Genomic DNA, 14158 nt, shown 5'->3' on the forward strand with positions numbered 1-14158 from the left:
GCCTCAGTTTTCTCATTGACAGAATGAGGATAATAATTGCACCTTCCCCATTAGGTTTTTGGGAGCATTCGTTAGATAATTCATGTGGAGCTCTTAGCCTAGCATATACATGCAGTTAATGGCTACTGCTACTAATAATAGCTAACACTTATAATCTACTTACTCTGCCACTATTACTTCTAGCTGATTATTTATTGAGTACTTATAATGTACTAAACATGGTTCTGAGCACTCTACCTATATGAGCCCATTTTATTCTTACAACAACCCTATGAAATAGATAATTTTTTTTCTGTGTTACATATTATGAAGCTGAGGCACAGAGAAGTTAAGTAACTTGCCCAAGGTCAAAGAGCTAGCACGTGGCAGGGTTCAGATGGACAAGCAGATGGTTCAGTTGCAGAGCTTACTCTCTTAGTTGCTGGGCTATACCTCTTACCATTTATACGTGATTGTCTTTGTCAGAGAAGCTATTTCTTTCGTACAATCCTTTACGAGTTAAGCCCTTGGAGAAATTTTTGAATTGCAGCTGAAAATTTCCATTTGCTGAAAGATGGAGAAATATCTTTATTTTGTATTCATAGCAATACTGAACAGTCAAATGACAAGAACTGCAGGAAAAACCCAGACAGGCCTCCTTGGTCTCTCTACCCACTCACAGGAACTGTTTGGGTGAGAAGCCTTTCAAAGTGACAGATTCTCCTCCAGGCAGAGTGAGGCTACCTCTCTGGATTCCCACAGCACTTTTTGTTCAGATATGAGTAATCCCTGGCTCCTTGGCTTCTGCGCATCTAGGTAATTGAGGACCATTAAGGGGATGTGGGTAGCAATAATAGTGCTTTCAACTGGAGTTGTAATTACAAGCAATGTGATCACAATAATCCCCGCATGCAATCACAAGAAGCCTCCACAAAAAGTCTCCTGCTGTGTTGGCAGGGGACTCAGGATGGCTAGTGCACACTCCTTGGTGGCTGCAGTCTTAGTGGGGCCAATCTTTGCTCCATTCTGTATCAGGTGATGATGCTTCTCCAGCGGTTCCAGCAAGGGATGTGGTGAGGCTTGGGAGTCAGTGGAGGCAGGTAACTCCTGACTTCCTAGCTTTGTGGATCAGTTAGGTCACTTAACCTTCCAAGTCTCAGTGTTTTCCTCTACCACATGGAAATAGTACCTACCAAGAGGGTGGGTAGGAAGATTAAAGACAACAAATGCCTGGCAGGGCCTGGCAGTACCTGGGATGTAGCAAGTCCTCAGTAAATTATACTGTGCATATTGCCATGGCTTGGCCCAACTATTATCCTCTCCCACCAATGTTATGGGGTCTCTCCTACTGGACTAGAAGTTTCTATGAGAAGCAGGGGCTTTGTTTTGTTCACTGATGTTTCTCAGCATCTAGAACCATGCCTCAATCACAGTAGGTGCTCAGTAGGTATTTGGTGAGTCAATGAATGAAATTTCAAACAAGTTGAGCTTGCTCTCTGTCCTTCCTCCACTGGCCGCCACTCAGACCCTTGTAGTCACAGGCCCTTTGCTGATGACCTTCCCTCCACCTGGAACACTTCCTCTTCGCTTGGTTCACTTCTACTCGCCCTTCTGGTCTGGTCTTAGTGCAGATGTCACTCCAACAGATAAACCCTCTGACCTTCCCCTTCATAGCATGTATCAATATTGTTGCAATTTTACTTTTATTTGCATAATTGTTTGATTAATATTTGACTGTAAACTTCATAAGGACCATGGATCGGGTCCGTTATACTCATCATTGTATTTTCAGGGACTAGGAGGAGACCTTCAATAAACATTACTGCATGAATGAGTCTTCGTACATTCTTTCCATTTTTTTAAAGACCCCTCTCTCTAGGAAGTGGGACCATTATCTCATGCTGGGTTGGAGGTCCGCCCTAGGCTTGCACACCAGGGCTACACGGTGAATCATGCCAGTGTTCCAGGACTGAGCTCGAGTGCTGTGACTCTCTCCTACCTGGGCCAATTTGTCAGTCCCAATTTGTCTCATTACTGTTTACCAGGGCTCTGTTATGCAGCTAGAGCCTCCAGCAGGAGGTCCAGAAAATCCAGACTTTTGTCTGGGCTGGGAGTGATGTGTAGGACTTGCCATGTACTCCTTCTTCTATCCTCCAAACACACACCCGTGCATGCTGCATTTCGAGTTAGCATTTATCACACTGAGTTGTAATTGTTAATTTTCAGATGTTTCCCCCACCTCGACCCTAGACATTGGGGAAGGACTATCTTTTGTTCCCTAGCACGCAGTGGATGCTCACAATGATTTCTTGAAGGAATCCAATGTTTTCCATGAGCTTTACTGAGGAGAAAACCCAACTCGAGGAGAGGGCACTACCTCTGGCTTTTTTTTTTTTTTTTAAAGCTGAGCCAATCTCTTTAATTTGGTTTGTTTTTTCTGTTCCTTAGACCTGAAAACAATCGGCAGGGCATACATCATAGTATTCAATTATAAGATTTTTTATAGATTATTGTTCAAAAATATTTATTGTGTATTCACTCTCTCTCACTCACCTCGTTAAGAAGAAGAGACTTCCCTACCCCTTGTCCTTGAGCTCAGCTATGAGATTTGCTTTAGCCAGTGGGATGTTGGCATGTGCAGCAGGGATGTGAAAAGTTCCTGTACAGTGGGCAAGACCCTCGGACCAGTGCCATCTCTGTAAGAAGAGTTTCCCTTGATGAACCTAGAAGGTATTATGCTAAATGGAATAAGTCAGACAGAGAAAGACAAATGCCATACAATTTCACTTTTATGTGGAATCTAAAGAACAAAATAAACAAACAAAATAGAAACACTCATAGATGCAGAGAACAGACTGATGGTTGTTGCCCGAGGAAGCGGGGTTGGGAGGCTGGTGAAAAAGGTGAAAGGATTAAGAAGTAGAGATTGGTAGTTGCAAAAGAGTCATGGGGCTATAAAAATACAACATAGGGAATATAGTCAATAAGATTGTAATAACTATGTAAGGTGCCAGATGGGATTTGAAATATTGTGGGGGGGGGGCACTTTGTGAAGTGTATGATTGTGTAACCACTGTGCTGTATACCTGAAACTAATACATAATAATACTGAATGTTAACTGTAATTGGAAAATTGAAAAAAAAAAAAGAATTCTCCCTGGAGGGTTGCTGCCCTTTCAGCCAGGCCCCGACATGAGTAATACTGGAGCAGATCGGAGTTCAACCTGCACACAGACAGAAGTCGAGCCCAGCTTGAAGCAGAGCTCTTCAGCCAAACCTAGGCTAGATTAGTTAATGCCTAGACCTATACAAAACGAATGTTTATTGTGGCATGTGGCTGACATTTTGTGGTTATTTGTTAAGAAGAAATAATCGACTGAGCAAGGTTTCCAAACTGGCAGTACATCTGAGTTACTTACAGAACTTGAAACATCAATAAAGAGATACTTGAATTTCTTCCAGAAGGCCTGGAGTGGGGCTCAGAAATCTACATACTTTAAAAACACTCTGGGAGGCTTTGCGTAGCAAGTCCCACACTCCTTACTCTCTGACATTTTGGGGGTCGCCAGTACTAGAGCACGTGATGGGGGCTGTATTAGATGACCACTGAGACCGACCCTTTTAGTCCTGCGATGAGATGACTGAAGTCAGAGGACTCCTGTTCCTGAAGTAGGGTCCTTCCTTTTCAGTTTGAAAACCTGAGAAATTTGTGTTGAGCTTTTCTTATCTAATTTGGAGAAAGATGCAGATGTAAATTAATTTGTGATTTATGGCCACAGGGCTTTTACTTTTTATTTAAGAATTGTCTCCTCTTAGTATTTCTACCTGGGCTGTGGTTAGCAGCCCAATGAAAAAGGCAGAATACCGAGGATGGGACATCCAAGACACAGGGCAGGAAAGAAGCACAGGGGGGCTCAAGCTTACTAGAGGACCTGCTGAAGGGGTGGCCTGAGGAGGTGCACTCAGCTGCCGCTCAGCAGTCAGGAACCTGGGGTCACACCTCATTCAAAGTCCAGAAATGAAATTTTAGTTGTCACAACTGCCAGGCCACTGCTTCTAGGTTAGAGGTTTGGGGTAAATCTTAACAAAATGTTAAAAATATGAATTTATAAAAGAATGATCATAGAAGTATAATTTAAAAGGAGAGAGCTTTTTAAAATATGACAACAAAAACTTTCATCGAAAAAAATTCAGACAAAACAGAAAAATATAAAGGACAAGTACGCATTAGTCATAAGCCCACCTTTCAGAAGTAATCACTATTAATATACTGCTGTATATTCTCCTTGACTTTATTTCTATGGATATGTACACACACATAGATATTTTAGAAAAATAGGATTCTTATACCTGCTCATTAGTATCCTGCTTTTTCTCTATATCCATAAACACAAACCTAATCATTATTGTTAAAGCTATGTAATATTCCAATGTACAAAAAGGCACCATATTTTATTTCCCATGGATGGACATTTAGAATATATTTACTATGATAAAAAGGCTGTGATGAACATTCATATAAGCCTTTTATTTCTTTAGCATGTCCCATAATTTCTTTAGGACAAATTCCAATATGTGGAACTGCTAAATTAAAGAATAAATGTATTTTAAAGGTTTTTCATACATGGTTGAATTGCCCTCCCCAAAATGTGTAAATTAATAGTGTTATATTTTGTCAATTCTTTTAACTATTGTTAATCACCTACACTAAAAAGCATTTGTGGTTTTAATTTGCTTTTTATTGCTAGAGGGTTTAAATATCTCTTTATATACTTATTGTTTGATTATATGATAAAGCATAAAATACAGACAGCTTCCCATTTTTTCTGTTTTGTCAACATTTTCTTCTTGGTTTATATTCATTCTTTACATTAAGTATATTGCCTATTATTTACACTGAAAAGATTTTCCCTAATGTGGCTTTGCTTCTTGTGGATTTTCACACATATAAAAAATTTTTATGAGTAAAATTTATCAGTTTTTCAATGAGATTTAAAAATTCCTTCTCACGTGAGAGGCAGCATAATTGAATGAAAAAGGCATTCAATTGAAAAGTGAATGAAGAGGTCTTTTAAACAATTCAGCCCATAATCATTTTGGCCTATAGCTGGATCTCACTTCCCACGCTGTGATAGGAAGAGCACTGCACTGGGAGTCAGATCACTTTGCCACTTTGGGTCCCAACTTCCTCATCTGTAACACTGGGCGGAGAATGAAAACTCCCCTCTACCGCTTTAAAAACAAACTGGACAGAAGCATATAAAGAGCTTTGCCCAGGTCTGGTATAGAGCAAGTCCTCTCTCTCTAGCTATTATTAGTGAGAGAGGGAATATAGACTTTTCTGTTGACAGAGAGTAAATGAAAACAAGAGGCTTTGGCTAGAAATAAATGATAAAGAGTTATTCAAGTGTTTTAGGGTTTGCAAACCATAGATACAACAGGCAATATCAGATTGGTCGAGAGAAGAAAGAAAAGCTGAGGGTTCTTTCATAGTAAAAAGGACATTCTCAAGAAGAATCGGTGCTGGGTTGGTCTCAGATGACAATCCTCTGGATCAGTGATTTTCAACCTTTTTCATTTCAGGGTACACATAAACTAATCATTAAAATTCTGCGGCACACCAAAAAATGTTTTTTGCCACTCTGACAAAAAATGTTTAATTTTGATTCATTCACACCACATGGCTATTGTTGTGTTGGCTGTGGTCATTAGAAAAAAATGACAATCTAAGGGAAAAGAGGTCAATGCCCCTGACTAAATAGTTAGGTATTGCATGTTTAAAAAATTCTTGCAGCACACTGATTGAAAATCGCTGCTCTAGATGACCAGTGGTCTGGATAATGGATGTCAGGTAATGTGACATTCTGGATACGTGAACATTCTTTCCTTGGTCCTTCAGGCGGTTATCAGAGGGTTATGTGGCGGTTTGATGCATAATATATCTCTATGCAGGACTAGAAAGTTCAAAAAAGTTAAAGTTCCCAGGCTTGTTAAAACAAGAATAGAATTGTTTCCTCATACCTTAATCTTCTTGATTTTAGTAATCTGGCAGCTTGACTATGGTGACTCCCTTTTATTTCTTCACTTTATCCTTACTTTAAAACAGTATTTTAAATTCAGTTGGTATATGTGGAAATGGGGTGGGGGTGAGGATCCTAGAAATTTAGTTGTTTACTCCCATCTCTAAGAACTACATAGCTTAGTCAGAACTTGGGTTCCATTTCTGGTCCTGCCCATTTTTGCTCCGCGACCTTGGGCAAGTCACCTTCACCTTTCCAGGGCTCAGTTTCTTTACCTACAATAGATAATAGAACACTTGCCCTCCTCTCCCATCCAGCTGCTGGGCGAAGGAAAGGCTTCAAAGCGCCCACAATGGACGGCAAAAATACCTGTTAGGGTGAAGCCTTCGGAGCACCCCGGCCCGGCCAGCCCACCGAGGCCGGACCGCGGGGTGGCCGCGACCCCCGCCCTCCGCGCTCCCGCCCTCCGCAGGAACAATAGCTCCCCTGGAGGCGGCGCCGGCCACGGGCGGAGGCGGAGCTGCCAGCGCGGGCGCCGGGGGTGTGCGCGGGGCGGGGTCGCAGCCACCCCTCCCGCCCGCGGCTCTGTCACGCGCCCCTCACCGGGCCGGCTGGGGTCTTTGTGAAGCGGTGGCGTCGGCCGCGGACACAAAGGGAAGGCGAGGAGGCGAGTCAGGGGCTGGGCACGCCCCCGCGACCCCCACCCGCCGTGCGCGCCTGCTCGCTTCCCCAGCCTCGGTCTCCCCTACGTGGGCTCGCACCCTCGCGCGCACCCTCGCGCGCCCGCGACCCTCGCACGCGCCCCGACCCTCCGACTGTGTACGGAGCACGGCTGGCCGGGGCCTAGCGGACGCTGCGGGTGGGACGGGGATGCTGAAGGACTGCACCCCGGCGCAGCGGCGCGGCTGCTAGGAGTCGCGGTGGGGCTCCTGGCGCGCGGCTGGATGCCCCGGGCCTGCAGCTCCCTGCGCTTCCCGCCGTCCAGGGGCGCCAGCCATGGGCGCCGCGGCCACTGAGGCGCCGCTCCGGCTGCCTGCCGCGCCCCCACTCGCCTTCTGCTGCTATACGTCGGTGATTTTGCTCTTCGCCTTCTCCCTGCCCGGGACCCGTGCGTCCAACCAGCCTGCGGGTGGCGGCAGCGGCAGCGGCGGGGAGTGTCCCGGCGGCAAAGGCAAAAGCATCAACTGCTCAGGTAGGACCGGCCGGAGCCCGTCCCTGAAGCCCCTCCTTCCTCCGTTGTCTAGAACCCCGCTCTCCCGGTCCCGGAGGCCAGTCTGGGAAAGGCCCCGGCGTGGGGGTCCCGGTGAGCGGGGCCCTAGGACGATCGAGGGCGTTCGAGGGCGGAGGACAGGGCGCAAGCTAGCCGTGCGGACTTGGGGACCGGCGTTGAGGATGGGGAGTGGCCGTGCGTGAGCCCATGTGTGTCGAGTGGCCGGGAGAGTGTGGCCCGGCTTGTTGGGAGGTGGTGAGGCCCGGACCCAGCGAGGCGCAGGCAGCTGACCGGGACTCCCGGTGTGATCGTGGGTGTGCACGCGGGAGCGCGTGTTTGTGTTGTGAAGGCTTAGGGGAGGAAGTGCAGCCCCAGGCAGTGATTGTGTGTGTGTGTGTGTGTGTGTGTGTGTGTGTCTGTGTCTGTGTGTGACGGCGAGGGGCGGGGGCCGAGGCTGAGGGCCAGGGGAGTGACCATGTGCTGGGGAGGCTCTTCCTTAAGGCATTGGGGTCTCTAAGGGCTGGTGTGAGTAAAGAGAACCGGAGGCACAGAGGACGAAGAGTGGAGATGTAGAGTCACTGTGTGCGTGTATGTGTGTATGTATATATGTCCTTTGGGTGCATAGGTGAGCGCGCTGGGGGGTTGGTTGACTTAGGGGCTGTGGGTCTGAGCAGCGAATAGTTCTGGGGCCCAGGAAGTGACCCTGTGTGTTCGTGTGTTGTACGTGGGTGAAACCTGAGGCTCGGGGACATGCCCTGGGATATGCATTGAGTTTGAAGGATGCGGGTCCTGGAGTGAACCCCGTGGTGTCGATTCAGAGGGAGGGAACTAGGGAGTCATCCTGTGTAGGGTTTGGGTAATAGAAAGAGGTAATTAGGTCTCAGGCAGTGCTTCCTGTAGCAAGGTACGACCCTGGGTTATTAAGGTGGTGTGGAATGAGGGGATGAACCTGTATGTGTGTTTGTGTGTTTTGCGGTAGGGCCTGGAGATTGGCAGCAACGGGAGCTAGGGAGTGACCTCTCCCCTCACCCTGAGGCCGCCTGCACCACCCCTCCGCGCTTACTACCCGCCCCCCCCCCCCCGCCCCCAGCTGTTAGAAACAAAGAGCTTGCTGGGGCTCTAATGGATGAGACGGGGAGGAGGGTATTCCGGCAGTGAAGTCCCCTCTTCCTTTCAAAAGGGGTCCCAGAGGAGCCCTGGGGCTAGGAGAGGCATCCAGGTCTCATTTAGGGGTGGGTGGGTCCTCTTGGAGCTGGCCCAGCAGATGCTAGTGATCATAAGCCACAACCTAGCTAACTTCCCCTTTTATCAATTCTCAATTCTCCATTTGTCTTCTTTAAACTATGGGGATGGGACAAGAGACTGGGCAGGAGGGAGGGGGAGAGGCAGGGGGAGGGGAAAGGGGAGGATAGACATCAGGCCACTGGGGATGCACTGGCTTGCCTGCCAGGCAACCTTTGTACCTTTGGGCTATTGAAGGGGCTTTGTTTCTCGGGAGTGGGGAAGAAGCAAGTGGCCTTAGCACAGACTCTAGCGCTACCCTAAATGAAGAAAACCTTCGGCCTGCTGTTTAGGTTTGGAGGTCTCAGGTCTTTTAATGATTTTCATAATAGTATTTTGAGCACACTAAACAATGGGATGTCCATTAAAAGCTTTTCCATCCATCCAAGTAATAACTTTTTACTTTATTTTTCTAATGTTAAATGGGATACTGTTTTAATAAGTTATCACACACTAATTGTTGAGAATAAAAACCATTTGTATTTGGAGTGACTTTTGGTGACATATTGGTTATCAAACTTGTAAGTGATCACACCATGTCAAAATATTTTATGGGCTAATGTGCTGTAGTCATTTGTCCTTGCTAAGCCAATTTTTCCTTAGCAAAACATAGTGTTGATGGGTGTTTTTGTGTATGTTTTCTAACTCTAGTGCATGTTACAAATTTTAAGAAAGAACCTAGAGGTCCAGAAACCATGTGGTGTGGGAAAAGGAGACTGGTTTGGGGATCATGGCCCTTGCTAAGCAGCTGTGTTATTTGGAGCAAATTACTTAATTTTCTTAGTTTTCTCTTTTATTAAAAGAAGGACTTGGATTTAATAATATCTGAGCCTTCTTTAAGGATGTATTGATATAAATGTCAGTGAATTAGGCTGGTCAGATAAAATGTCTTCTGATGCTAAGAGACACCTGAGTAACTCTGAGCCTAAAGCTAGAGTTTTAACGAATTACATTTGTAGATTCTTGTTAGGGTGAAGATCTGGGAATGATTCATATGGGAAAAAATTTGAGTTGATTAATTAGAGAATTAGAGTAATTGGCTCTGGACATACACATCTATTAACACATGATTATGTCGATTTTTTGTGTAGCTTTTATTACCCAGGTATTTTCCACATTTACTCCTTTATATAGCTGAACTTTAAATGCTGGCCTTGACCCCCTGTTGATTTTCATGTTTGGTTTTGGACGCTAATTTCAGCCTACTCACCGTTCTGGAGCCCGATCCCCTTAGGCTGTATGTGGTGGGTCACTCACAGCTGTGCGGCCCTGGCAAGTGTGAACAGCGGGTCTGTGGCTCCACTAAATTAACAGAAGTTGTCTGGATCATGGAAAAGAATGGAATTCTGTGATATTCTACTGGAAACTTCCTTCCCAAGTGGTTGATGTTGATATATTTATTAATCAACCTGATATTGTACCAGCCCACTACACATCTTCCTAGAAGAGTTTAACAGATTTTTGAGCTTCTGCTGTCCAACATTTTTCATTTTTTTCCACCAGCCTATCATTAAAGATTCTATTAGATGGCCTTGTTAGAATCGGTTATGGATATGTAGGTATCATCCTCCCTTTTTTTTCATTTTAGTAATTGTATCAAGAAGCAAATGTGGTGCATCCTGCCTTACTAAAGTCATGGTGGCTTTTTCTTCTCGTGTTCAAAACCTTATTTACCCATTCTACAGTTTTTTAGGGATTATGTGGCAAGCTTACCCATGGATGTTTTTCTGGGTTTGCAGTTCTCCCTGTTTGAAAATTGAGAATGCACTCTATTGTTCCTGGTCCTTTTGGCACCCTGTCAAGGTAGCTTAGATAATCCCTAGTCAGATCCAGAAGTTTTCCAGTATCATGAGGTGTGATTTGTTTGGATCAGAAAGCAAATTCTTTTGAGCTAGCTCTGTATTCCATTGCTGTGCCATTCTCCATGCCACATACCTTAAATGGTTAGCTCCCTTTTATCAGAACTCTGTGCTTCCCAGTGTGAAGATCATACATACTCCTGGATGAAGAAGATAAACACAGCGGAGAAGAAGCTGAATGGGTCTGCATTTGTCCCTGTCATCTCTTGATATTACATCATCCTCCCTAAGCAGGGAGCCCTTTGTTTAGCTCTTCTTATTCTAAACAAGCTTTACTTACTTATTTTTTAAAATTTTCCTCTTGACTCAGCTCTCTGATCATCCTTTCAGACTTTATACTTACTGCTTTATTTGTATTTATTCTTTTTAAAATGTAACTTATTAGAAAGTTCCCCGTTCATCTAAAGAGAAAAGAGTTTAGAAATGCATGATTTATGTGAAGAAAGATGACCTTTGAAGAAAGGTGACCTTAGACATTGACATTTTTCCTTATTTATAACATGAAGATAATGATAGTGGTCCTTTTTGGCTCTAGTGTGAGAAGGAGGAAGCCAAATATGTGAGATATTTCTGTCTTAGGGAATGTGGTTAAAGAGGTAGAAGAACATACTGAGAGGCTATTAAGTCACATTTGGTGATAGACAAGGTAGAGGTTTTGAAGTAGGTTTTAAAAACATCGGCAGAGTTACAAGTGTGTCCTCTCGATTGTGATATGGTAGTGAGGCTGGTATAAGTGCATAGCATATATTTTAGATTAAGAGAAGAGCCTTCCCTTAGATTAGTGGCAGTGTAGGATTAGGGAATAAGAAGTGAGTTTTCCCTAATTAGTGTGGAATCTTGGTAGGGGCACTTCTGCATCCCTGGTGGGTATTTATTAATTTATTTAGTGAACCTTGATTGAATACCTGTTTAGTGCAATCAAATATACTAGACGTTAAGGGAATATTGTTTATGAGAAGCTGTCCCTGCTTTTGAGGGCCTTTCTGAAAGAGGTGGTTATTAGTCTCTTGTAAATATTTACAGTGAAAATTCCTATTTGACACATCTGGGCTTTCTCTCCTCATCAATAAACATTTATTGAACCCTGACAGCACTGAAATTTTTTAAGGTATACAATTAAGTGTTTTCAGAATATTCACAAAGTGATGCAACCATCACTGCTATCTAATTCCGGAATGTTTTCATCACTCCCAATGCCGAAAAGAAACCCCCATATATATTAATAGTCACTGCATGTTCTCCTCTCCCCCCAGCCCCTGACAACTTACTCTTCTTTCTGTCTCTATGGATTTGTTTGTTTCAGACATTGCATATAAATGGAGTAATGCAATATATGGCCTTTTATGATTGGCTTCTTTCACTTAGTATGCTGTTTTCAAGGTTCATCATGTTTACATGGATCAGAACTTCATTCCTTTCTATGGATGAGTAATATTTCATTGTATGGATATATACATTTTGCTTATCCATTCATCAGTTGATGGACATTTGAGTTATTTCCACTCTTTGGCAGTTATGAATAATGCTGCTCTGAACATTCATGTACAAGTTTTCGTGTGGATATATGTTTTCAGTTCTCTTGGGTACGTACCTAGGAATGGAATTGCTGAGTCCCATGGTAACTCTGTGTTTAACATTTTGAGGAATGGCCAAACTTTTCCCCAAAGTGGCTGCACCATTTTACATTTTTACTAGCAATGTCTGAGGGTTCCAATTTCTTCACATTCTCTTCAACTCTTGCAGTTGTCTTATTGACTATAGTCATGATGGCGACCGTGAAGTTGTGTGTTGATGTGGTTTTGACTTGCATTTCTCTAATGACTAATAATGTTGAGCACATTTCCATGTACTTATTGGCCAGGTAAATAGCCATATAAATTTCTTACTTGGAGAAACGTCTATTAGATTTTTTACTGGGTGTGATTTTAACGATCTGAATTAAACCATACTAACTCAGTTCCACAGCACACAGATGCTCAGACTGGTAGTGAGCTCTAGTTTGCCTATCATTTGATTTCTCTGCTTACTGAGAAAGAGTTGTGCTTGTTCCCCAACTTATTTGTACCATGGACATTTGTGAGTGTAAATTAATAAGTATTACTCAAATTGATTAAATATGAATGTAGAAAGAGTTATTTTTATGAAATACTTTGGAAAGACTTGATCAAGCCGAGAGGCTGAATGAATTGTCTTTCGTTGAATTAGGTTGTAATAAAGACAGCTGAGACAGATTAGAGAAATCCTGTAAATCTCTAGAAGGATTCTGCTCCTAGAAAACTTTGCAAGTATTTTTTAAAGTCCCTATTCCACTTTAAAGGAAAAGGAAATGGACATTGTAGTTAATGGATTATGGGTGTGCTATAGCCAAGAAAGTGATCCCCAGACTCAAAGAAGTTTTGGTGCAATGTGGGGGAAAGAATGTACATTTATTTATGTGTTTGAAGTTAAAAGTGGCTAAAATATGTACCTACCATTTCTACGTGATTTCCCACTTTACCTGACTTTTTCAATTAATTGGTCAGCGATTACTTTCATATGTGTTTGAAAAGAGGGTTTCCACTGTACATGGTGCCCTAAGGAAGATACAGATCCAATGTCCAGAGAACGAGTAGTTGTGATTTGCAGGAATCAAAAACACTTTCCTGCCCTGGCTGGTGTCGCTCAGTGGATTGAGTGCCGGTCTGTGAACCAAAGTGTCACTGGTTCAATTCCCAGTTAGGGCACATGCCTGGGTTGTGGGCCAGGTCCCCAGTTAGGGGCATGCAAAAGGCAACCACACATTGATGTTTCTCTCCCTCTTTTTCTCCCTCCCTTCCCTGCTCTCTAAAAAGAAATAAATAAAAAATTAAAAAAAAACCCCAAAATCTCAGGGGAGTATGGGGCACTTGAGCTGGGCTTTATGGGCAGAAGGGAATGCCATCTTGGAACACCAGGCACACTTGCCTAAGACCTTTGCTGTTGGTGTTCTTTGGCCTGGAACCTTCTTGTCCCAATTATTGACCTCTCAGCTCTTTCAGGTTTTTAATGGCACTTTCCAAAATGATGCCTTAAAATTGCAGCCTTTTCCACCTTCCATCCTCTCTGCCCCTCTCCCACCCTCATCTTCCTTACCCCTTTTCCTGCTCCTAAGCACCTTTTCTTGTGTGATGCATTACTTATGTCTCCTCTGTGTAGCTCCACAAGGGCGGGGGTTTGTGTCTGTTTGGTTAACTGCTGTATCTACTGTCCCGAGAACCGTATCTGGCACATACTTGATAGTGTCCCTGACATATTTAATGTATGCGGAATGAATTAATGGCTGAATGAACAGAGAAATTGAGTAGAGTTGGGAAGGGTATTCTGGGCCTAAGGAATGGCATTAGAAAAGGGACAAAGACAGGGGGCAGTGAAGGGAATATTTTGGGATACTGAACTATGAGGATTTAGGCAGGAGATGAGTCACACATTGTCACCACTTTGGTGGAAGGCCTGGGAGGCTCATGAAGATATGGCACGTGCTCTGAAGACAACGGGACACTGAAAGGATTTGAGTACCATCATGGTTTTAGAAAGCAGAGTCTGAATTGCCGAAGATGAAAAGGAGAAGGGAAGAGACTGGGAGCGGGCATTGGGAAAGATTACTGTGAAAGTGGGGGGAACCGAGAGGACTTATTTGGCTCGCACAGAGTTTTTAAAAATTGCGTTGGTTATTAACCATTAAAAATCTGGAGGTTTCACTTAAAAATCTGGATTTTGGTCTTCCCTTCTAAAGTTGGAGGTATTGGCGACAATGGGGTCTCATTTCTCTGGGACAAAACTCAGCCAGAGCT

At 43.9% G+C, this 14158-nt stretch overlaps 1 protein-coding gene across 2 annotated transcripts in view; it reads left to right on the plus strand.

Moving 5' to 3' along the window:
- LOC123819986 (myb/SANT-like DNA-binding domain-containing protein 3) overlaps positions 1 to 14158 on the plus strand; it is a 122954-nt gene that overhangs the window by 36976 nt on the left and 71820 nt on the right. The window contains exon 1 of one of the 2 annotated variants that reach the window (XM_045840630.1): positions 6606 to 7191. The exons of the other annotated variant lie outside the window; for it this stretch is intronic. Coding sequence (XP_045696586.1) covers positions 6996 to 7191 — 196 coding nt within the window. The 5' untranslated portion in view covers positions 6606 to 6995. Of the gene's footprint in view, positions 1 to 6605; positions 7192 to 14158 lie in introns of those variants that run through there. 2 annotated transcript variants of the gene reach the window in all.

Source organism: Phyllostomus hastatus, unplaced genomic scaffold (genome assembly GCF_019186645.2).
Source record: "Phyllostomus hastatus isolate PE091 unplaced genomic scaffold, TTU_PhHast_1.1 phas_contig_34, whole genome shotgun sequence".
Lineage (NCBI taxonomy): Eukaryota > Metazoa > Chordata > Mammalia > Chiroptera > Phyllostomidae > Phyllostomus > Phyllostomus hastatus.